This window comes from Oreochromis aureus, linkage group 5, assembly GCF_013358895.1.
Source record: "Oreochromis aureus strain Israel breed Guangdong linkage group 5, ZZ_aureus, whole genome shotgun sequence".
Taxonomy (NCBI): domain Eukaryota; kingdom Metazoa; phylum Chordata; class Actinopteri; order Cichliformes; family Cichlidae; genus Oreochromis; species Oreochromis aureus.
In genome coordinates, this window is record NC_052946.1 from 18,257,596 (window position 1) to 18,279,624 (window position 22,029).

General features: G+C 37.8%; 3 protein-coding genes across 11 annotated transcripts; 1 reads left to right on the plus strand and 2 right to left on the minus strand.

Annotated features, from left to right (window-relative positions):
• Positions 1-1,430: 1,430 nt before the first annotated feature.
• rhebl1 (Ras homolog, mTORC1 binding like 1) lies at positions 1,431-6,743 on the minus strand. Its single transcript, XM_031757194.2, has 8 exons — positions 6,304-6,743; positions 4,513-4,584; positions 4,345-4,412; positions 4,152-4,234; positions 3,677-3,733; positions 3,517-3,564; positions 3,292-3,373; positions 1,431-3,188 (listed from the first exon to the last, which is right to left on the minus strand). The coding sequence occupies exons 1-8, from the start codon at positions 6,353-6,355 to the stop codon at positions 3,096-3,098; spliced, it is 555 nt and encodes a 184-aa protein (XP_031613054.1). The 5' UTR covers positions 6,356-6,743; the 3' UTR covers positions 1,431-3,095.
• LOC116333900 (zinc finger protein Eos) lies at positions 5,045-16,799 on the plus strand. 9 transcript variants are annotated; one of them, XM_031757191.2, is made up of 8 exons: positions 5,045-6,194; positions 11,620-11,677; positions 11,795-11,899; positions 13,010-13,264; positions 13,511-13,678; positions 13,791-13,940; positions 14,151-14,282; positions 14,640-16,799. In XM_031757191.2, exons 2-8 carry the CDS (start codon positions 11,638-11,640, stop codon positions 15,524-15,526), a joined length of 1,737 nt encoding a protein of 578 aa, XP_031613051.1. In that variant the 5' UTR covers positions 5,045-6,194; positions 11,620-11,637; the 3' UTR covers positions 15,527-16,799. The 9 variants fall into 9 exon arrangements, with proteins under 9 accessions (XP_031613051.1, XP_031613049.1, XP_039467997.1 ...); XM_031757189.2 differs by having other exon boundaries at positions 5,046-6,194; positions 11,792-11,899; XM_031757187.2 differs by lacking the exon at positions 5,045-6,194 and adding an exon at positions 10,471-10,587 and having other exon boundaries at positions 11,792-11,899.
• Positions 16,800-19,548: 2,749 nt separating this feature from the next.
• LOC116333836 (40S ribosomal protein S26) lies at positions 19,549-20,275 on the minus strand (the record flags this gene model as incomplete). The annotated part of the gene is made up of 3 exons (XM_031757108.2): positions 19,549-19,645; positions 19,863-19,993; positions 20,080-20,275. Coding segments are annotated over 3 exons (363 nt in total), but the record flags the coding sequence as incomplete, so codon positions are not given.
• Positions 20,276-22,029: the final 1,754 nt, after the last annotated feature.

Sequence of the window (22,029 nt, forward strand, 5' to 3'; positions counted from 1 at the left end):
GAAAAAACTGGCTGAGAAAATACTGGGCATGAGTCTTTTCAGTTTCATGTCCAGTATTTTCTGGGCAGAGCAGAATAATTAGAAGCAGCATAACCTCTAACATATAACAATAATACTATATAATAAAAGAAGAAAGTACACTATACACGTCACAAGCATCTCTCTCTCTCTCTCTCTCTCTCTCACTCACACACACACACACACACACACACACACACATATATATATATGTGTGTGTGTGTGTGTGTGTGTGTGTGTGTTTCATTGTGTAGCGGTTGAATGTTAATATGAGTGGAGATGGAGTCTTGGCCATTGCACAGACTGGTTGAAAATTACTGCACATTGTGATTTATCAGTCCCCACTGTGTGCTTGTCTATGTACACATGTGGTCTGCTGCTGTTGTTCATTGTAGAGTCTGACAGCAGCTGAAAGGAAATACAGTTAATACAGATAGTATTGCATTGTGCAATGCACAAGAGTTGTAAAATATTTTACATCTGATAACTGTTTTGCAGAGCAGTAGAAGCATCTCCCATTATGAATATTATCAGAAACCGTACCACCAGTATCTCTTTTATAAGGCAAAAACATTGTGACTTAATTGCAGTTTTTGGAAAAATACAATTTTGCTTTGACTCAAATATAATGCCAGTACTAACTACCAGTACCATTTATTTTCAAATAATGTAAATATGCCTCTTTTACAGGACAATGAAAACCCAAATCACACCTCTAACTTTCTAAAAAAGAAAAAAACTTTACTACGCTGAACTAAATAAATTTCCTTACTTCCTTCTCTTAGTATTTTCCACAGTGATTTACTTGTTCTTCCTCATTAATAGCTGAACTTTTATCTGGTGAGACTTGTGCACTGTATCTGCATCATCTGTATCACATAAACAAAGAACTACACACAACTTAAATCCCATAGCTTTATTATTATTTGTGATTTTTTTTTTAAAAGAAAGTATGTCAATATGAATATTTAACATGATTTCAAAACTGAAAAAGAATCCCTTTTTATGCATTTATTTTAAGTAGCTTTGGGAATCACTATAGAACAACGAAAAAACCCCCAATTTGAATCATCTGCTAACAGCAACATTTTTTCATCACATATATCACCAATATAATCAATATTCACAATATAAGGATGCTCCAATATATTGGTATCTGCATATAATTGTCCTGTTGACTGTCATCAGCCTGTTAAATAATACTAGATGGACTGATGTCAGCAGTTATGGTTTTTCTATTGAGTAACATCAAATTTGAATGGGTAAAGTACTCAAATCTTGTAGTAAAGGGCAATAAAAACTTACATGTTTAAAAAATATTAATTTTTTTTTCCTTGTACAAAAAGCTGATTTAATAAAACTAATTTCACAAGCTAAGTTCCAAAAAGATGGCAAAATCATCAGACACATCAGATGAGTAACAGATTTATTTATATACAAAACTGTTTACAGCAAGATTTCTGAATCAACATTGACCCATAGGGAAATATTGGTGTTCAGGTGTACAACACCTGCACCCAAGGTGTCAAGTTAACAGACAGAAGGGGGGAAAAATACTTTTAAGAGCACCTTGAGTCATGAAAGGAAGCAGATGAGGGAGTTTGAACAACAGTAAGGCACAAGACACAGCATCACCAGCTTCTGTTCAACCATCATCATCAATCTGCAGCTATTCATTCAGCACAGCACTTGATAAAAAGTTACAATTAACCACTAAAGGTACATCATCGGGATTATGGGGAGAAACTCCACAGTTTGTCATGTATTCATAAGGCTACAGATTCTATGTGGAAAAACAAAAAAACACATCATCATTAAGGATCTCAAGTATCTGACTGCGACCATGCAAGTCCACAGTTTGAATTGAGCGGACTGCATACCATACTGACTTGGCTTTATCGAACCCACAGGAACCATCAAATCAAAACCACCAGATCAAAAAAAATAATGATAATAAATTCTAAGCTAACTCAGGCATTTTGCCACTTAACCTTACACAATGTTAAAAAGTATTTAAAAAAAACCCCTCAATGTTCATAATTGACAATGCACATATATGCATAAACTCTACTTAGGATATTTAAGAGAGCAAAACTGCATCACTCAAGAGATAACCAATGATACCAAAAACCAATTCCTAAGATGAAATTTTTATTTATTTATTTATTTTTTTTAAAAAAAGGCCATAAGTGGAAAATAGCAAAGATCTACTCAAATCTATCCTAAATCTCTCTGAGTGCTGTCCATAACATCTTTATTACAGTTAATCAGAAATTAAAATGTAGAAACAATGACAGTCTGTTTATCAGAACCTAAGATGTGAGTTGTCAAATATTTCAATATATAACAGACTTCTCTTGTCATAAAGACACAGCTCCACAGTTCATTAGTGAAAGGTACCTGAAGATGAGGAGACAAAGTTATTACAGTGAGGACTGTGAAACCACAGTGGGATATCTAATGTACAATGTCAGTATAGGCTATCCAAGGAAACCCACCATTTGTAAGAAACAATGACACTTTAACACCACATTTAGAGCAATGTGAACTGCGACTCTGCATCGATGCCAAAAAAGACCAGCTGAAGTAATACACCAGTCCTCGGAAAGACCATTAACCAGCCATCACTGGAGAGTAATAAGGCATATGCCAGTGATTTCTCAAAGATTAGGGGGAAAATGATGCAATCAACATGAAGCAACAAATCTGAATGTCTAATTTTGTTTTCCGAGGATTTTGTTCAACTCAAAAAAAAAAACAACAAAAAAACAAAACAAAACAAAAAAAATATCAAGATTATGCCCAGACGTAGCTTACATTTCAATATTGGAAGGTGGTGTTCATCGAAGATGCTGCTTTCTTTAAAACACAGTTTAATCCTTATCTTAGAAACTTCTCTGTCTCAGTTTCTCAACTGTCTGAGCAGTTGCTTTGCTATGTAAATTAATCTAACATCACAATGGAGCAGAAAAGTTCCACCGCCGTGTCTTGGTGTCGGTGAGGTCACGATTGGCAAGCTGGTGAAGTTGTGCCTCCTGTCTTCAGTAAGTTAGCTTACTGATGTGTTGGATACACTTTCACATCACAATGCACTTCTTCTCCTCTGGGGGAGCATTGCCATCAGCTTTCTCCATCTCCAAAATGATCCGCTTGAAAACCTCCACAGCAGTCTGCATCGCAAGAATGTTGCCATTAGAGTGTGAATGTTCTCAGAAATTAATGTGGACTCGGCTAGCATTCAGAGTTAGCATTCAATAAGGTATTTCTCACTACCTCGTTTTCCTTGGCAGAGGACTCCATGAATGCAGCACCCCAGGAATCAGCAAGTTTTTTTCCCTCCTCTGGCTTGATAACCCTGAAAGGAAAAAAAACAAGCAAAAAAACAAAAACAAAAATAAATAAATAAATAAATATTCGATTTTTTTTTTACTTGAACTGCTATGGTACAGTTACCATTCTACTAAGACATATTTTTACACTTTCCGAAATCTGGATTACCTTTCCATATGGAGATCTTTTTTGTTCCCTACAAGAACAGTTGGGACCCTAAAAAGACAAAAACCTGAATGTATTAAACATAACTTAAAGGAAAAAAAAGAAAAGGGAAACAAAAGACAACATAGAAAATACTGACATTTAAAGAACCAGCTAAACTTACTGAATCTTCCCAACCATGTCTAGCAGTTTATCATGTAGAACCTGCACAACTTCAAAACTGAACAGAAAGATATTTCAGCATGTTAGACACTGATCAGACAGTAGATTTAACATACATCCTATGTATCTATAATTTATCATGATAAACATTTTGTACAAAAAAAAAAAAAAAACCTAAAACAAAAAGAAACTACAGCCTGGAAAATTATAATAAAGTGGATTTGATTGAAAAACACTTTATGACAGTAAGAAAAAAGAGAATATAACATGACTGCAAAAAATAACATTAAAAAAAAGACTACACTTGTGTTTTCTGATTAGTGTATTATCAGCTTCCCTCGGAGGCTATATCTGAAAATATGTCAAGTCACAGTGTTGGCATGATTTTCTAGAAACGTAAAGCATGGCAGTTGTAGTACAAAGAGTCTGGAAACCTGTGCTAGTGTATCCAAAATTAGTCCCAATCATCAACTCACCTCTTCATGGAAGTCACTGAATAGACAAGGACATAGCCATGGATGTCCATTGAGTGGGATTGTGGAAAAATTGAGTACTCATCCTACAGACAAGGGCAAATAAGACATCTGAGCACATGTTATGACATGGGCAAATTATCGACTGAAAAACAAGCGCTCAGTGTTAGTTTACATATTAACATAAACTACTTACTTGTCCAGCTGTATCAACTAGCTGAAGATTGAAGTCTTGACCGTTCACACTGACCATTTTGTTAAAGGCTTTGTTAATGGAAAGAAAGGTGAACTAGTTTTACAATTCACTACATGCAATCAAACTGGAAAAAATGTCTTTGCTGTAACACTGTACAAAAAAACTTACTGTTTTCAATGGTGGGGTCATAGGAATCAACAAACTGCCCTTCCACAAACTGTATTGTAAGGGATGACTTTCCTGAGCGTGAAAAAAATAAAATAAAATAAAAACATTAATAAACATTATGAAGTTAATTACAATTATTTTGAGACATGATTTAAACACCTCGTGCTCGTTGTTGACTTCTTGATCGTTTTAAGCCTTTATACTGTAGATGAGTAATTTTAACGCACTACAAATCCTACAAATTCTGTAACCTGGTCAGGAACTTAAGATTTATTGCCACAGTAAATGTTTCACATAGTTATTTTAATGTTACCAATTATAGTCCCCCTGTGGTGTCTCACATGTTTTAAAGGTAGGTAATGAAAGCAAAGGATGGCTCGCAAAAGGTGGAGGACTGTTCTTCTGATAGGCAACTCCAGGCCTCGAGTGCCAGTGTCCTGCAGGTTTTAGATATCACCCTTTGTCAACATACCTGAATCAAATGATTAGTTCATTACCAGGCCTCTGGAGAACTTCAACACATGTTGGGGAGGTAATTTAGCCATTTGAACACATCTAAAACCTGCAGGACACCGGCACTCGAGGTCTGGAGTTGCCTACCCCTGTAGACGTATCCACTATACTACCACAAAATGCTTACATGTAGCATTCCTATGGGGTTATGCTTTGTTTCAGCTATAAACATTTTATGAGTATATACAAATTTTATGGAGGCATGTAAATGAATTTATAATTAGAATTTATCTAAGTAATGATGCGATACAAATTTTCACAGTGACAAAAAAACTGATATTTCTCTGTAAAACACATGCACATATTATAGTACAGTTTCTGAATCAGAACTGTAGATTATTTAATTATGGACATACAGAAAGAGAAACGTTTGTAAGTGCTATTTCAAAAGAACACAGTTTTAAAGGAAGTACTGTACAAAGTCTTAAATCTTAAAGTTACTAACAATTACTTAAAATTACATGTATATTTCTTTACACACCAGAATTGTTAGTTTTTTTATTTTCTAATGAGGTTTTTTTTTTTTTTTTTTTTTACATTCGGTTTAGTTTTCAGTTAGTGGATTTGTTCATTTCAGTTTGGTTTTTATTATTTGCAAACGTTTAGTTTATTTTTAGTTTCATTTTTAGTTTCTGTGACAAATACTGATATTTCTCTGCAAAACACATGTACCTATTACTATACCGATACTGAGTCAAAACTGTAGTTGATTTATTTGTGGACCTTTAGAAAGAGTTTTGTTTTTTAAAACAACACATTTTTAAAGGAAACACTTTACACTCTCCTTTTTAATATAGACGCCGACACTTGTATAAACAGTCAACAAAAAGTCACTAGGCCACAAATATAGATGAACAACAAATTATGGCGCTTCATTGGTCACACAATGAGGTTTCATAATTTAAACTAATTTAAATAATATAATAAGAGGTTTAATCTTGTTGCAGATTGAGTTTCTTAAACTCTGGACGTTATGATTGACCTGCTAAACTATAAGTTTGGAGCACACATCACTTGGCACTCCACCAGGGTATCCCCGGCTAAGTTTATTTTCACCGGTCACCTTTCATCTAGAAACGTGTGGATACAACTGTACAGCAACAATGGTTGACTTGAAGGTGCTTTAGTAGTTAATGTAGCAGAGAAAAAAAGAGCCCTGAGAAACAAAGGTAAGCTAGCGTTACTGTTGTACTTCGGATACGCTCACAAGGAAAACAAAGCCAGGACGTTAGCCTGTTACCCAAGCTAGCTGTGCAAGAGCTCGAAACCTGTACTCACCTACAGACCGGTAACCTATAACGGCGATCTTTCTGTATTTTGGTTGAGGCATTGTAGTGAAAAACGGTGTTGAGTAGGTCTTGAAAAATGTAGTACGCCACCTATATTTACTATCTAAGCAAACTTTTATTGCCACATTCGTCTCGCGTCACGTGACAACAACAAACTTTTTCGAGCCGCCGCTCGAGTTCTCCGCTGGGCCTCAAACTGGAACTGCAGAGTTTAGCTACCGTAAATACAGCTTATAGTCGTATAAAACTAAGCCCCTGCCTTCATCCAGTACAGTCATCGATTCTGGTGGGTATTCTGAAAGGATGTAACTGTCGTTTCAGCCCAAAGTGGAAACGGGGAGGGGGGAGGAAAAAAAGCTGGTTCAACGCGGTTGCTGCTATCTGCAAGTCAAACTGACGGAAACTGTCATTGTGTAAGCACACCGTCGTAAAATCAGCCCACACGTCAGAGCGGACACGGGCCGTTTGCACAGCAGAGGTCACTCTTTGTACGTCCCAGCGTGTGCGTGACCACCATACTTTTTTTTTTAGACTTTTCCAGACCGACCTTCAATGCACAGTATACGGAGAAATGTCAGATAAAGCAGTGTTGATTTCCCAAGTTTCAGTGCAGACATGAATTTTTAGATTCACTGGTCGTTCTACAGTTGGGGGACAATTTAGTTAAAAAAAAATTAATAAGCAATAAATTAAAGGTAAACTTTTTATGAGATATATTATTTGTTGTGTGCTATGCAATTTTAAAGAGATTGTGTGGAGAGAGATTTGTAAGTAATTTTGGACTGGCTGAAGTCTAAAAGAAATTACTATATCTGTGGCAAATACATACTCAGGACTGTTTAATAATATTTCATATGTTTTTAATAAATGTTTGTAATGTTTGTTGTGTATATATATGGTACCAGGGTTGCATATCAGTGCTAGTTTTAGTGTTTTCTTGGCAAAAGATGTCAGCTGTAGAATGTGATGTAGTGTGAAAGTCGAGAATTGATGGGTAACAGGTTAAAATGACACTCAGAAAAGATTGGGGAAAATACAAAATATGCCAAAGAGTACTGACTTTTGGTCTAGCCATGGTATTAGCACATGTCAGTTCCTTTTTGTCATGTTGCTCTTCCTTTTCCAGGCCAAGTAGGTTTCGGGAAGTTGGTTGCACACACGCTGTGGGAAACAATTTGCAGAATATAATTGTTGTTCTTTAAAATATGTTGATGTTGAATAAATGGTTTAAAAAATATAAGGGACATATATGGATGAACAGAAATTGATTTGATTTATATATTATTTTAACTGTTATATTTGACATGGTTACCAAGAAGTTGGGATGAGAGAGGGGGAGTTATAGGTTTGTACTATTTAATTAGTTTTTAGGGAGGGTTGTTTTTTTTTTTAACTTTAAAAAAAAAATTTGATTCTTAATTCAGTTTAGTTTCAGTTAGTTTCATAGCAGGTTTGATCATTTGAGTTCAGTTTTTGTTGTTTGAAAATGTTCAGATTTTTTATTTATTTATTTAGTTAGTCAGTTTCAGTCTTTGTAAGTATTGTTTGGAGGTAATACGTGAGAGGCACGATTTAGGAAAACTAGTATAACGTTCAAATAGCAAACTTTTTGAAAGCAATTTCAGTCTTGTAGAAATCCAAGGTCTCAATAAACACATCCACCAAAGTGTCATCATAAGGAAGATTGTTTCCACCACTGATTTTTTTTTTTCTGTAAGTTGATCAGTCTATCTAATGTGAAATTTAGAGATAATAACTTGAAATTTTTCACTTACTTCTTTTTGTTGTTTTTTTCTTCAGTGGCAGAAACAAGCCTTTATATCACCACACAAGTTGTAATAACAAATTTTACCAAACCAACAAATACTGAAACAACATTTCCTCTAAATGTTTTATTTCCTTTTGGTTTTTTCACAAAATAATTTCAGTTACTTTTAATTTTTTTAATCTTTTCAAAATGTATTTCATCAGCTTATAATGTATTTATTCAAAGTATGAATCTCAAAGATAACCACTAAAGGATATCATATAAATACACTGGAGAAAACCACACAATTTACTTTTTGTAAACACAGTAGAGTATGTGGTAGGAAGATAAAAGTACCCAGCTCTGATCCACAGCAGTGGTGGGAAAAGTATTATGATTCCTTGCTGAGTGCAGTTATCTGTATATTAATGTAAAGCACATTTAAAAACAGTCTGATGGGCAGAGGAATCACTCATTGCTGGGACAGTGACTAAAACCTTTGCCCAGGTCTTTAAAACCTGTATGAGCACCACCGGGAAAATACTCTGGGAAATATTTTGTACAAAAAATTAGTGCCAGTGCCAACTGCCACAACCATGTAATAAAACTGAAATAAAAAGAAACGTATTTAATTATTTATTTAGGCTGGGTTACACAGTGCCGCAGCGGAATACATTTATTTGAGTGACTTGTTTATCTGTTCAGCTGAAGTTATAATCATGTTTAAAAAAACATATTCTCTAAGACAAGACACGACACACATAGACAAGGACTGGGAATTGATGGTATAAACCATCAGGAGCTGTAAACTAGAAGAAATCTCTCTCCAGAAGAATGCAGTCCTAGGAGCAGTAAACATAGTGCATAGAACCCACAGGCTTGGGATCTTAGCATCTGGTGTGTGTTAACACAATGCCATAATCTTCCCAGGAGTGGATGTGCTAGCAAATTCACACCAAGGTCAAACCATGCAGTGCTCAGAAAAAATGCAAAAAAACCCCCACAAAACCTAAGACTCACATCTTGGACTCCATATTCCTCAGTTAGCATGTTAAATGATAAAGTTCATGACAGTAGGATTAGAAAATGACTGAACAAGTATGACTTGTTTTTAAAGGGTTGGCATGAGAAACCCTCTTCTCTCTTAAAAGAATAAAGCAGCACGGCTTAGGTTTGCAAAGTTACTTCTGAAGAAACCACGAGGCTACTGGAAAAAAAGTTATTTTAGACAGATGATACCAAAGTGGAAATGTTTGGCCATAATGTTACAGTATGATAAGAGGGACCCCTCAGTGTCAACCACATATATTTAGTTTGTGTCATATACTGGGATATTTATAATTAGAGCTAATCATACCTATTAGAGCTATTTTGTTTTATTTTGTAACTTATAAATATATATAATATATAAATATTATATTATTTAATTTAGTTTAGTTAGTTAATTACTGATCTTACTGTCTTGGAGCAACTGTGGCCACATAATTTCCTCGGGGATTAATAAAGTATTCTGATTCTGAATGCAAAATACCACAGCTGGAGAAAACCAAACACAACATTTCAGCACAAACACCTCATACCAACTGTAAAGCACAGTGGTGGAGGGGTGTTGATTTGGGTTTATTTTGCAGCCACAGGACCTGTGCACCTTGCAGTCACTGAATCAACCATTAACCTCCTCTGTATAACAAAGTATTCTAGAGTCAAATGTGAGGCCATCTGTCCGACAGCTAAACCTTGACCAAAGCTGGATCATTCAGCAGATCAACGATCTCAAGCACAGCAGCAAACTGAATGGTTGAAAAAGAAAAGACTCAAATTGCAGCTATGCCTCTTGAATGACCTAGTCAAAGTCCAAAGTCCAACTTTATTGAAATGCAGCAGCAGACATTAAGAGAGCTGTGCATAAATGAACGCCTGCAAAGCTCAATGAACTGAAACAACGCTGTAGATGGCTATGAAAGCTATCGAATGATGGGGTGTGCTTAGTGCTTAGTTTTTTACACAGCACTGCAGAGTCATGTAAAGACTTTCTTTTTCACATGACTATAGTGAACCAATTTCTTTAGTAGGCAATAGTTAGCCTAATTTGTGATTTGTGATAAAGCACTGCTAGTATCTATCTATCTATCTATCTATCTATCTATCTATCTATCTATCTATCTATCTATCTATCTATCTATCTATCTATCTATCTATCTATCTTTTTTGATCGCATCTTTTCTTACAGGTAAATAACAAAAATAAAGTTTAACAAAGAAATCTTGGGCTATTTGTAACAAAAAGTTGTTGTGTTGAAAATATTTTTATAAATATTACAAATTAATTTGCACGCTTGCTTTATGAGCCGGGTGATGGTTGTGTAATTAACCAGAGCTCTGAGTAACGGGTAGCTGTTGCTACGTTGGAGATGTAACCCGGAAATGATTTGAAGCTGGAGGTAAACCCTGCCGGGAGATGCTGCTGTCATAATCAAGCAGATGAAAATACGGAATAACCTCACTGAAACGGCCCTTACAGGGAAAGGTAATTTAATAGTTACTGGACAACTGGGCAGCTTTAAAACTACTGCTTCTGTGGTGTTGTTTTATACAAGTCGGCTTTAAAGCTGCTAGGGGAGCAGGCCAACTGCTAGCGGGCTAGCTGTAGCATTGTGGCTGGCTGTGGGTGCCATAGCAACCGTCTAGGAAACACTGGCAGCAGTGGCTAGCTCGTTAGGCTAGCGTTGGTTTGTTATGCTAGCGTTAAACACGACGCCGAGGAGTGTCCAAGTCAGCCCTAGTTAATTATTGTCACAAGTCAGCGCTATCTACTCGCATCGCCGCGCATGTTACTTAATTCTAACTTTGCTCCGTGCTTTCTAGGAAGCTGTCGGTGATGGCACACCGCCGTAACGTTAAAGTGTTAAGTTTAGCTAACTTGGCCAACGGTAATTTCCATCACATGCAGTAGGCTAACGTTAGCCGCCAAGGCCGTAAACTTAGGTTACCTCAACGCCACCGTTATGTAAACGTTTGCACCGTTTTTTGTCGTTTATTTTCTCAATTTCCGATTTAATCTTTCTCATGTTAGATTAGCGCAACTTTAAGTCACTTTAGCAGCGTTGTCATGGCTCACCCCAATTGTTAGGGAGTGTTATCTGGGGTTGGTAAGGTTAGACTCGATGCTGAGATTAGCTGCTAGTTAATTATTTTTCTTGCACGATTAATCTTATTGATAGCAACAGACACGGATTTTATTTTATTTTTTAAATTGTTATTGTTATAAATGAATGGCCGTTCTTGCACGGCAAGAACAAATTCATGGTAGTACTTCTTAGTTAAACGCTAACATTTAATTTTCTTTTTAGTTTTTTATCCTTTTGTTAATTGAAAGGGGTGTAATCTAACGTGCTGTTTACTAAGTCACGCCACAATTACTTGAGTTCAGAAAATGTCACGTTCCGACCTCAACCTGCGATAATTCATGTTTTCTGCTAAAGAATTAAGCGATTGTAGACAAATGGTTAGGTTTGTGTGCGTGAAAGAGAATTTATGTTTGTCACAAATGTCATTTCAGTATTCAGTCTGAACTAGTATGGATGTTGATGACTGCAATGGACGGTCTTACATATCAGGTGCAGCTCTGATTTATTTAGTCACCCATATATACTTACCTTCTAAATTAGGCATGTTTTTTTTTTTTTTTTTTTTTTTTATGATATATCTTATTTTGGTTCTGTTTTTGGCAGCAGGTAGTGGAGACTCTTCATTGGAAAGAGAGTTTTCTGGAGCTCTTGGAGGTCCAACAGTGAGCACTCCAAACAGCAAGGAAAACTCTCCTAGTCGCTCCCTCAGTGGTCAGTGAGAACTTACAGCATCTTTATTAGTTCCATCTATATGAAGCTTTTTATTCTCTCAGTGTGATTGTCAAATTTGTCATATTTTCTAATGTAGATAAATATTTTTATAATCTTCTTGTCATAATCAGATTATGTTTATACATTAATGATATGAATTTTAAATTAGGCAGCACGGTGGCACGGTGGTTAGCACTGTTGCCGCACAGCAAGAAGGTCCTGAGTTCAATTCCACCATCAGGCCAGGGTCTTTCTGTGTGGAGTTTGCATGTTCTCCCCGTGTTTGCGTGGGTTCCCTCCGGGCACTCCGGCTTCCTCCCACCGTCCAAAGACATGCAGCTTGTGGGGATAGGTTAATTGGATAATCGAAATTGTCACTAGGTGTGAATGTGCGAGTGAATGTGAGTGTAAATGATTGTCTGTCCCTGTGTGTTGGCCCTGCGACAGACTGGCGACCTGTCCAGGGTGTACCCCGCCTCTCGCCCTATGACAGCTGGGATAGGCTCCAGCGCCCCCCGCGACCCTGAAAAGGATAAGCGGAAGCGAATGGATGGATGGAATTTTAAATTAACTTACTGGAGCAGCACTGCTCGCCCTACAGTGTTGGGAAAAGTATTTTACAGCATTGCGAACTACATCCCATGATTTCCCACTTACATGTTTCAGATCACCAAACAAAATACAATACAAAATGATGATTTCATTAATTAAGGGAATAGGGCTTTCCAGAGCTCTATTTTTTGGCCCTGTGTGGAAAAAGTAAGTGCCCACTAAACTGGTTGTGCAACTCTTGGCAACTAGATCAGCTAGAACTGCAATCAAGCATTTGCGATAACTAGCAGTGAGTCTTTCACATTGCTGTGGAGGAATTTTGGCTCACACATCTTTGCAGAATTGTTTTCAAATTGTTTTGAAAACACTGTGGGGTTTTCAAACATAATTGACCTGTTTAAGCTCATGCCAAAGCATCTCAATCTGATTTAAGTCCGGATACTGACTAGGCCACTCCAAAAATCTTTTTTTATTTTTTAGCCAGTCTGAAGTAGGCTTGTTGGTGCATTTCCGATTATTGTTTTGCTGTATAACACAAATGCGCTTGTACTTCTGTAGCCAACTCCATTAAAGTGGAGCTGTATAGTGATGAAGATCCAGGTCGCAGTACTGAAGATGAGCGAGGAGAACGGGTAGAGGAAGGAGGTCCAGAGCAAGGTTCTGAGGCTGTCACAAGCTATAGAGAGCTCACCAATTCTGAAACCATGCCAAGTGGAGCCACCAGACTGCCAAATGGAAAGCTCAAGTGTGACATCTGTGGAATGATCTGCATTGGGCCTAATGTGCTTATGGTGCACAAACGCAGCCACACAGGTGATCAGTCAGTTGAGTTTGGATAAATATAGAGACAATATCTTTGCTTGTTATTAATGAAACTAGGTCAGATGAGAAAAAAAAAAACATCTTGGAATTTTATAGAAAATCAGCATTTTATACAATTGATGTACTATATTGACTTAAAAAAAAACGTTTGTTGAGGTATAGTTGCAACTGACTCAAATATTTTGAAATAGAAATTATGCTCAAGAGGTTGAGTTAACAAGTTTAAGTTTTCTACAGGTGAGCGACCATTTCAGTGTAATCAGTGTGGCGCGTCCTTCACTCAAAAGGGAAACCTACTCCGCCACATCAAGCTGCACTCAGGGGAGAAGCCCTTTAAATGTCCCTTCTGCAGCTATGCCTGTCGAAGACGGGATGCACTTACTGGCCATCTTCGCACTCATGCAGGTAGGACAGATTCAAGCCCGATAGGTGTTTGTGTGTTTTTTGCTTCAGTTTTTTTTTTCCATTGTAGTGTACAATAACAGTGAAAATGCTGTATTTCCACTTGTCTTACCAGTGTCTTCTCCAACTGTTGGGAAGCCATATAAGTGCAGCTATTGTGGCCGTAGTTACAAGCAGCAAAGCACTCTGGAGGAGCACCGTGAGCGCTGTCATAGCTACTTACAGAGTCTGGATTCACAGCAGCCGACCAGTGCACCAAATTCAGGTATGTGTTCATAGATTTAACTTGCACAGTATGGTGTTAAAGAAATACCAGCCTCCTAAAAGGAGTGTAGTAGCATCTAATGTAGACATGTAGTTTGCCAGCTTAGCAAGTTAACGCTTAGAACCCACTTTATCCAAACCGGAATTTAGGGAAACACAAATAGAAAATCCTAAAATAACAGTAATAATAGTCTGTTTATACTCTGTACAGGAGAGGAAATGAGAGAGCTAGAGTTTATACCAGATCCTCTACTGCAGCCATCCTCAGACAAGATGGCATTTATCGATCGGCTCGCCAACAGCATCACCAAACGCAAGAGATCCACGCCACAAAAATTTGTAGGTGAGCATTTGGTCTCAGTGTGGACGGTTTCAGGAAACTCAGAAAGCAATAATCATTACTTGAATTGGAATACAGCATGAAGTAAGACAGAAATCTTTTGTTGTGCTTATATTACCAGCCGCTATAATTTTAGATATTGAAGTAGCTTCTGACACAGTAGTTATTTGGTTAGGAAAGGTCTGAAAGCTGCTTTCAGTATAGTAATCTAACTGAAAAAAGAAACGCAAAAAAACAACTAAGTTTTGAGCATTTTGTAAAATTAGGAAAATAACCAGCATCATCGTAAAATAGAGAATGTATCCAAAATGCTGACTGTCATTGTACTGTATTATAAAGTCACGTCATTCTGTGTTGCAGGTCAGAAGCACATACGCCTCAACCTTGCAGATACACCTTACGAGCTCACTGCTAGTTTGGATAAAGATGGAGACATGCACCCAGTGGACCTTGATGCCCCGCACTTTACTGGTCTGGGAGGAGAATATGTAGGTGTTGCAGGTACTGGAAGAGGAGGGGTATCAGACACGCTCAGACCCTTACACCTTCCCACCAGTCACTCTTCATGTTTATCAGAACTCAGGCCGATTCACAGCTCCAGTCATGCTCCTGTTCCCCTTGGGCCAAGGTTAGATTGCACAGGGGCAGGAGCTGGCCTGGGAGCTGTGGGTGTTGGGAGCAGGGAGGCAGCAGAGGGTCACGAAGACCTGCCTCCGGGTCGAAATCACGCCCCTTCTCCTAGCAATGGCTGCCAGGATTCTACAGACACAGAAAGCATGGCAGATGAGCCTTGCAACAGCTGTGCTCCGACTCCGACTTTGCACAGTAACAACGGCCATCACCTCCTCCACTCTAACAACCATAACCCAGCACCTCCACCCATCACACACCACAGGAGTCGGGGCCGACACAGCCCCAGTCATGCCAAAGACCAGGAGGTGAAAAGAGAGGATGGAGGCCATTCTGCTCTCCCTCCTCCTACACATGCTCCAACACCGAGCTCACCTACGGCACCCTCTTCTACCTCCAGGGAGACTTTTCGGGTTGTAGACGGGGAGGGGCGAGCTGTGCGTTCTTTCCGCTGCGAGCACTGCCGTGTGCTTTTCCTGGACCATGTTATGTTTACAATCCACATGGGCTGCCATGGTTTTCGGCAGCCTTTTGAGTGCAACATCTGTGGCCATCGCAGCCAGGATCGCTATGAATTTTCTTCGCACATTGTCCGTGGAGAGCACATCTTTGACTGAGGATAAAAGGACAGCCTGCTGCCCTTAGAGGGTTTTTTGTTGTTGTTGTTGTTGTTGTTGTTTTTTAACACTGAAAATGGGATCTGGTTGAGTTTGGTCTGCACAAGAGTGAAAGGCATCTGTGATGGTGTGAAACTGATGTTCCTAACGACACCAACACAGTTAGCATTAGTGGAAAGCTCATGTATATGTTTAAAGAATTAGAGTAGTGCTCATTATTGCTTTCAGTCCACTTTTAACAACAAATCTATATTAAATTATTAAAGTAGATGAAGAGCCAACACTTTTTCATCCACAGATGTGCCTTGCTCCAAAATTCAGAATTTCAGCTCTGCTGCACACATTATTGTAGACAAATCTGACTTTTGTTGCTGAAACCTTTGACCCCTTGGGCACTTTAGCAGAGATGAAAGAAAATGCTAAATATAAAGTTTGTAGGCTTGCAGTCCCTACAGAATTTTTTGACACCTTCTAAAAAGCACTTTTTCCAATTAAATGATTCTCAAACAGACTTTAGGTTCGGCCAGGTTTTTTCCTAGCCCGAGGTTGATTCTGTACAAGTTTTTATAATGCAAAGTAAAGTGCAGACCAAACTTAAAAACCAAGTCCAAGTCATCTAGACTTTAATGTTTGATGGGTTGTCATTGGAATAGAAATGCACTTTGGTTTCAGTGGGAATGGAGTGTGTGTGTGTGTGTGTGTGTGTGTGTGTGGAAAGCTGTGAGATTGTGTGTTTGTTTTTGAAAGTAAATTCAACACGTAAAATGGAAAATGAAGGCCTTTATTTCTGTGAGTGAATGCTGTGTTGAAGTGTGTGAATTGTTTTCCTTTTCTATGATTGCTTTTGTTGCACTGATACCTGCCAGAATACAATGATTATATTAAACTATTTTATAGATACATTAAAGACCTGCACATTTCTCTGAAAATGTGAGAAAAAACAGGTGGAATGTTTTTCTCACTAGGAACGGGATTCGAGCATCACTGCCACAACTTGAGAGATTACTGAAGGAGGTTAAGTTGTTTGTTTTCTCCCAGTACAAAAACTCCCTCATACTGCAAACCAACAATAATAATCAACAAATCTGCTTATGCTGTATTTAAACATGATTTTGGTGTTGCGTCATTGTCCTGTGCCTTTCTACATGTTTCTGACCAGACTGAAGGATGTGAGATATAAAATCATTTCTGGCTTGTAGTTTGACTGTAGCTTTTTAATCTGTCTAACAGAAGTCTGGCTCCCCCCACCACCCCCGACAGTTTTATCAGCAAAGATCAATTATGATGCCTGAGCAATGATGATGATGAAATGTGCATGGCTTTTGAAACATGCTGCTATGACATGGGTGTGCAGTAAAGCAGTAGCACTTCACTACCGTCCTCATGGGTTAGAAACAAAGACTTTTATTTACATTTTTTTCCTGTTAGGACATTTCAAACCAGTCACTTGTGTTACAATAGAATGAAATGGGAGTTTTTCATATCGCTTGGGATTTATATAAAAAGAAAAAAGAAAAGGAAAAAAAAATCCTGTCTTGGTCATTTGTGTGGAAATGAAATGTGAAGAGAAATGTGTCAGCTTTTGGTTCTATTTATTTTCATGTTAAAACAGCGGAGATGGTTGTTGTAGTCAGTCTCCGTGAGTAATTAGTTTAACACAAGCACAATACGTTTATTGTTGAGAAGGATGCTTTGAAATTTCTAAATCGCAGACTTGTGCACAAAAATTAAAACTTAATTGATGTTGATTGTAGCTAGGGTTTCTTTTCACGTCCTCAACAACAACAAAGACCAATCTGGGACACGGTGACAGATTTACCAAAGATACACCGAAATTTGCAAAGAAGACTGGAAAAAACAGTGACTCTAGTCAAATTCATCAGCTGACTTGATCCCATTAGTTGTTTTTTTTTTGTTTGTTTTTTTAGTTCAGACAGTGTCTTATTGAGTAGTTTCCCTTGTAGTTATAACTGGTATTTCCTATTTTCATAACCGATGCCCAAGAAATATGACTTCCTGTAAAACCTTCAGTCAGATCTAAAAGCATATTTTGGGTCATGTCAGTGTTTGTGAATGGGTTCTTTGATTTCTGTCATATACTGAACTTTATCTTGACTCATATTTAACCTCCTAAGACCCGAACTCTTCCACGGCATGCATTTTTAATTTCTCTTTGCTATTTGGGCTGATTGGCACCTGATGAATGTAAAAACAAAGAATTACCAGATTTTGTTTTTTACCTGATTTTTGTTTCTAAGAAAAATGAGAGCCACATATGAGGATATTCGTTTAAGATTTCGATAGAACAGTAGCAGTATAATGTCCTCGTAAGTGGATATCAGGCCCTTGTAGAGCAAAATTGAGTATTTTGGTCTAAATAACCCAAAATGTGATGTCCACATATGTGGATGCCAGGTCTTAGGAGGTTAAACAGCTTTCTGGATGTTTTGTTCTACAAAGAGAAATAAAACAGTAGTACTTGTTTTTATACTGTTTTTAAGATCAGCAGTACCGTGGTTCTCTATAAGCACCAAATAATTTCCCCAAGGCTGAGCCAAAGAACCACTGTTTCCTACTGTTAAGCACTTTTCGCTACTACAGTGGCAAAAAAAATGAAAACTTAAATTTAAGTAAACAATATATTTGTACATAAAGTATAAATTACAAGAAAGCTCCAAGATGTTCTTGTTCTTTTAATAACGCTGTTATTAAAGCCTTGATATATTCAAATGTTCTCATCTCTTTGCAGAAGATCTTTGAAAATACATGACATAAATGTTCAGCTTGTTTCATTTGATAGTGGAATAATTGTTACAAGTGGATCTACATTTGTTTGGTTATTATTTCAGTCCTTTGTTGTCAAAGTGCAGTAAGCTGATCTGGTTGCCACTCTAGTAACACAACCTAAACACATTTTAAATTTTGTTTCTCATCAGGTTACTTTAATATTCTAATCATCTTGCCTTAATTTGAGAGCAGACTGTTAAACTAAGTTGGGACTGCTGTTAGTTTGCAAATCACAGAATCTGAAAGTTTCTTGGAAGACTAAAAATCTAAAAAACATTTGCAGTAACACCAAAGCTAGCAGTGACACTTTTCCTATCATCTTACACTGTGTATATTCTCATTTGGGCCCACGTGACTCTTCTCCAGTTGGTGTGACTTGTGTGAATTGGGTTGTTGCTGCTGTGCCTTCAGCTGGAGGTCTTAAATGTGATTTGTGTCTGAACGGTTTAAATTTTCAGTGTGAAACTTTATGCTGTGTTAGTGCAAGAGGCTCATGTTTTGAGTATACCTCGACCCACCACTCAGTGACCCTGCCCAAAACCAGCCTCCCCCCCCCCCAACAATCCGTTAAATACTAATTCATCAAAAGGACTTTGGCAATGCTACTAAGGAGCCAAAGAAAAATACTGAAATAACGTATTTGATGTATACAGTTTTGTTGACCTTATGTGAAATATTGCACAAAAACATTAAAAGTAAAAAGGTTTTACTCTATTCAATGGTTCAGTTCTTTGACAGAATTTGTATATTTAAGTAACAAGTTCTGCATTATTAGTGGAGCAAATTCACCATTAATTCATGTGTGCTACAAAGGTAATGTGCTTTTAAACCTGATGCATGTGGTACCAATGCTGTTTGCTCCTAAGCTGACACCCAGCCACTTTTATATTTTAGTCTTAAAGACAACCAAATAAACTCTACTCCAGTTTAAGCCTATACTTACAAAAATAAACTCCAGCTTTGTGGTATTTTGTGTTTTTAAACTTTCCTTGTTGCACTTTGTTCCTTTCAGTTTTTCTGACCTGCATTTCTCTGCTCTCTAAGTAGTTTGATATTGCTTTAAGTAACCGCAGAGCGTTTTTAAATGTATCATATGTAATTTTGCATTTGCGTAATTTGATCTTAAGCTACTGTTAGTTTTGTACTGTAAAAAAAGTCTATTCCAAATAAAATATTTGAGCAGTCTGTCTTTCCTACGAGTAAACATGGTTCAATTAATGAGCTTCACACATTCATGTTTTTGTAAAGATTTTTCTCCATTTATTTGTCAGGTTTACAGCATTTTCAATTTCTGCTTTACATGGGCTTCGGAGGAGCTCTTGGTGCACCAGCCTGTAAAAGAGAAACATTCTTAGATTAAACAGGTGTAACAACAGATGGAACTTTGCCCACCCACTTTTATACACTTATATAATGACGTTATATTTCTGTGTTCCTGTTATTAGTAGTGAGATTATCCACCTAATAAAAGGTGCTATACAAAAATAATTCTAAACACTTAATGGAGCTACACAACAGGAGGTAAGAATTGTGTTTAAATAGTACTTACAGCCGGCCTGAATCTGGGTGGTGGGGTGCGGTCCTTCCTGGCCTCACAGGAGCGGTTCCTCACCACCTTGCTGTGGATGGCACAGCTGACACAGTAGTGCAGCTTCACATAGAGCTTGGGCAGAATATATGCTGCAGAGTGGACAAAGGTACAGATGAGTCAAATCATCGAGATGAAAAGGGGGTTTTATGAAATTAAGTACAGTTAATACACTCACAGTCGAAGACGCTGGCCTCCGAGATGTCTCTCACGGCTGCTGCCTCCACGATATTCCTGATCACAAACTTCTTGATGGCCTTGTCCTTGGGGACACAACGGGCACAGTTGGTGCAGCGGATGGGCTGCACGTGCCCACGGCCCTTCTTAGCACGACCGTTGTTCCTCCTCTTCTTGGTCTGCAAAAAACAGAATAATCAGGGTTACCGATGACAAAGTACAATAAACCTGAGTCAAATGTTATAACAGAGGGCGACGTTAGGCAGTCTCAAAACTTCCGCTGTGTGTTAAGGTGGAAACAATTAACAATCAGAAGAATATATCGGGTGTCCCCTTAAAAACCCACATCAGCACTGGTTTCAAAACTTTTCACCACCACCCAGCCACACCAGTTATTAACGCTGGCCACAAAGCAGTTGCTTCAAACTGGCAGTCTATTCTGAATGAAATCTGTATTAAATTATAAACAGCAGCTCACTGATGATATCTCGGCGTATTATTTGACGTTCACAATTACTATAACGTCTCGACGTTTGTGTGACGCCAATTAAAGCGCATCATTAAACTGATGCACGTGCAATCTAGTTCCACACACACGTATGAACTAATGCTATCAATCACGAGCCATTTAATCATTACTGAGTTATGTACAATCATGTATCAATCTATCACTATTACACGCTACGACTGACTCAGGTCACGGTTGGCGCTTACTGAAAAACACATTTTAAACCATGAACCGTTATATTTTATCGATTGCTTTGTCAATCACTGTGATGTGGCTTTTTTTTCGCCGCATCTGTTAGCTATGTTACAGCCCAAACCTGCACCGTCGTTATCCTTTGCTAGCACACGGAACACATGCACAAAATGGCTAGCGTGCTAACGGCTAGCATTAGGCCCAAACTAATTTTAAATCTTCCAGGATGACATTTAATATCAATTCTCAGTTTTGTGACTTACACGTGGGATTAAAATACTCAAAGAAATGTAATTATGTGCCACTAGTCGACTAAAACATAGGTTTATTCTGTTTTCACGATTCGGCTATCAGTGAAACACACTCACCATGTTGCACGGGAAGCTGGAAAGAGGACCGGAAGAGGTTGCACCGTGAGAAGTAGTGCGGATGCTCCGCCCTCTAAATGTTATGAACAAAATGACGAAGTCCATTGATGTCTTGCTTTACTTTTCAATATTTGCAAAAGAAATGTGGCTATTGTGCACTAGGCAGAAACAAAAGGAAAAATATAGATTTTTTTTCCTGAAAAATAACAAAAACAACAACATTAAATTCGCGGAGGGATATCAAAACGCGAATAAACTCCGCGCGTCTCCCGAGTGAACGGAGTTAACAGTTAAGGCAATGCTGGAACGGGAAAGGCGGTGTCATCGGCCTAGCCGGTTCATAACACAAGCTCACCTGCAACTAAACCCCGTTAAAAACTGGATTTGTCTGACAAAACAACAGGTTCAAATTGTTATTGAAATGAGAGTCAAATTAATTAATCACATTATCTCTCTCTATATATATATCTCTACATATACACATGTATGAATATATAAAACTTGGGGTTCACAGCAAATTGGCCTTTAAGTTCACTATATAAATATCAGTATGGATAATAACACCAGTACTTGAAGAGATTTACTTAATCTGACAGCAAGATTGTATTAAATTACTATATTACATCATGATTATATTGTATTGTATTATTATACTGGCACAAAACTCTTTCATTTCCAGGAAACTGTGTTCAGCTGGACCAAAATGGGCTGTGTAGTTGCAATAAAGCTACACGACATTATGAGTCACTGTGCTTAAAGGACAGTGTAGTGCTCAAAAGAAAACCAGGGGAAATGCTGATAATACCACATAACCACAAAACCACAGAATAATTTTCCAAGACTGTATTCTGATTGAGGTCCGCATGACTCTTTTTACAACTTC

What these genes read in the sequence shown, in the direction of transcription:
- LOC116333900 (XM_039612063.1), top strand. Translation starts at nt 10,542, where the DNA reads ATGAAAATACGGAATAACCTCACTGAAACGGCCCTTACAGGGAAAG. An exon ending in AACGGCCCTTACAGGGAAAG is followed by an intron (nt 10,588 to 11,791) that starts GTAATTTAATAG and finishes TGTTTTTGGCAG; the next exon opens with CAGGTAGTGGAGACTCTTCA. An exon ending in GCACAAACGCAGCCACACAG is followed by an intron (nt 13,265 to 13,510) that starts GTGATCAGTCAG and finishes AGTTTTCTACAG; the next exon opens with GTGAGCGACCATTTCAGTGT.
- rhebl1 (XM_031757194.2), bottom strand. Translation starts at nt 6,355, where the DNA reads ATGCCTCAACCAAAATACAGAAAGATCGCCGTTATAGGTTACCGGTCT. An exon ending in TCAGTGACTTCCATGAAGAG is followed by an intron (nt 3,734 to 4,151) that starts GTGAGTTGATGA and finishes CTTTCTGTTCAG; the next exon opens with TTTTGAAGTTGTGCAGGTTC. An exon ending in AAAGATCTCCATATGGAAAG is followed by an intron (nt 3,374 to 3,516) that starts GTAATCCAGATT and finishes TTTTCCTTTCAG; the next exon opens with GGTTATCAAGCCAGAGGAGG.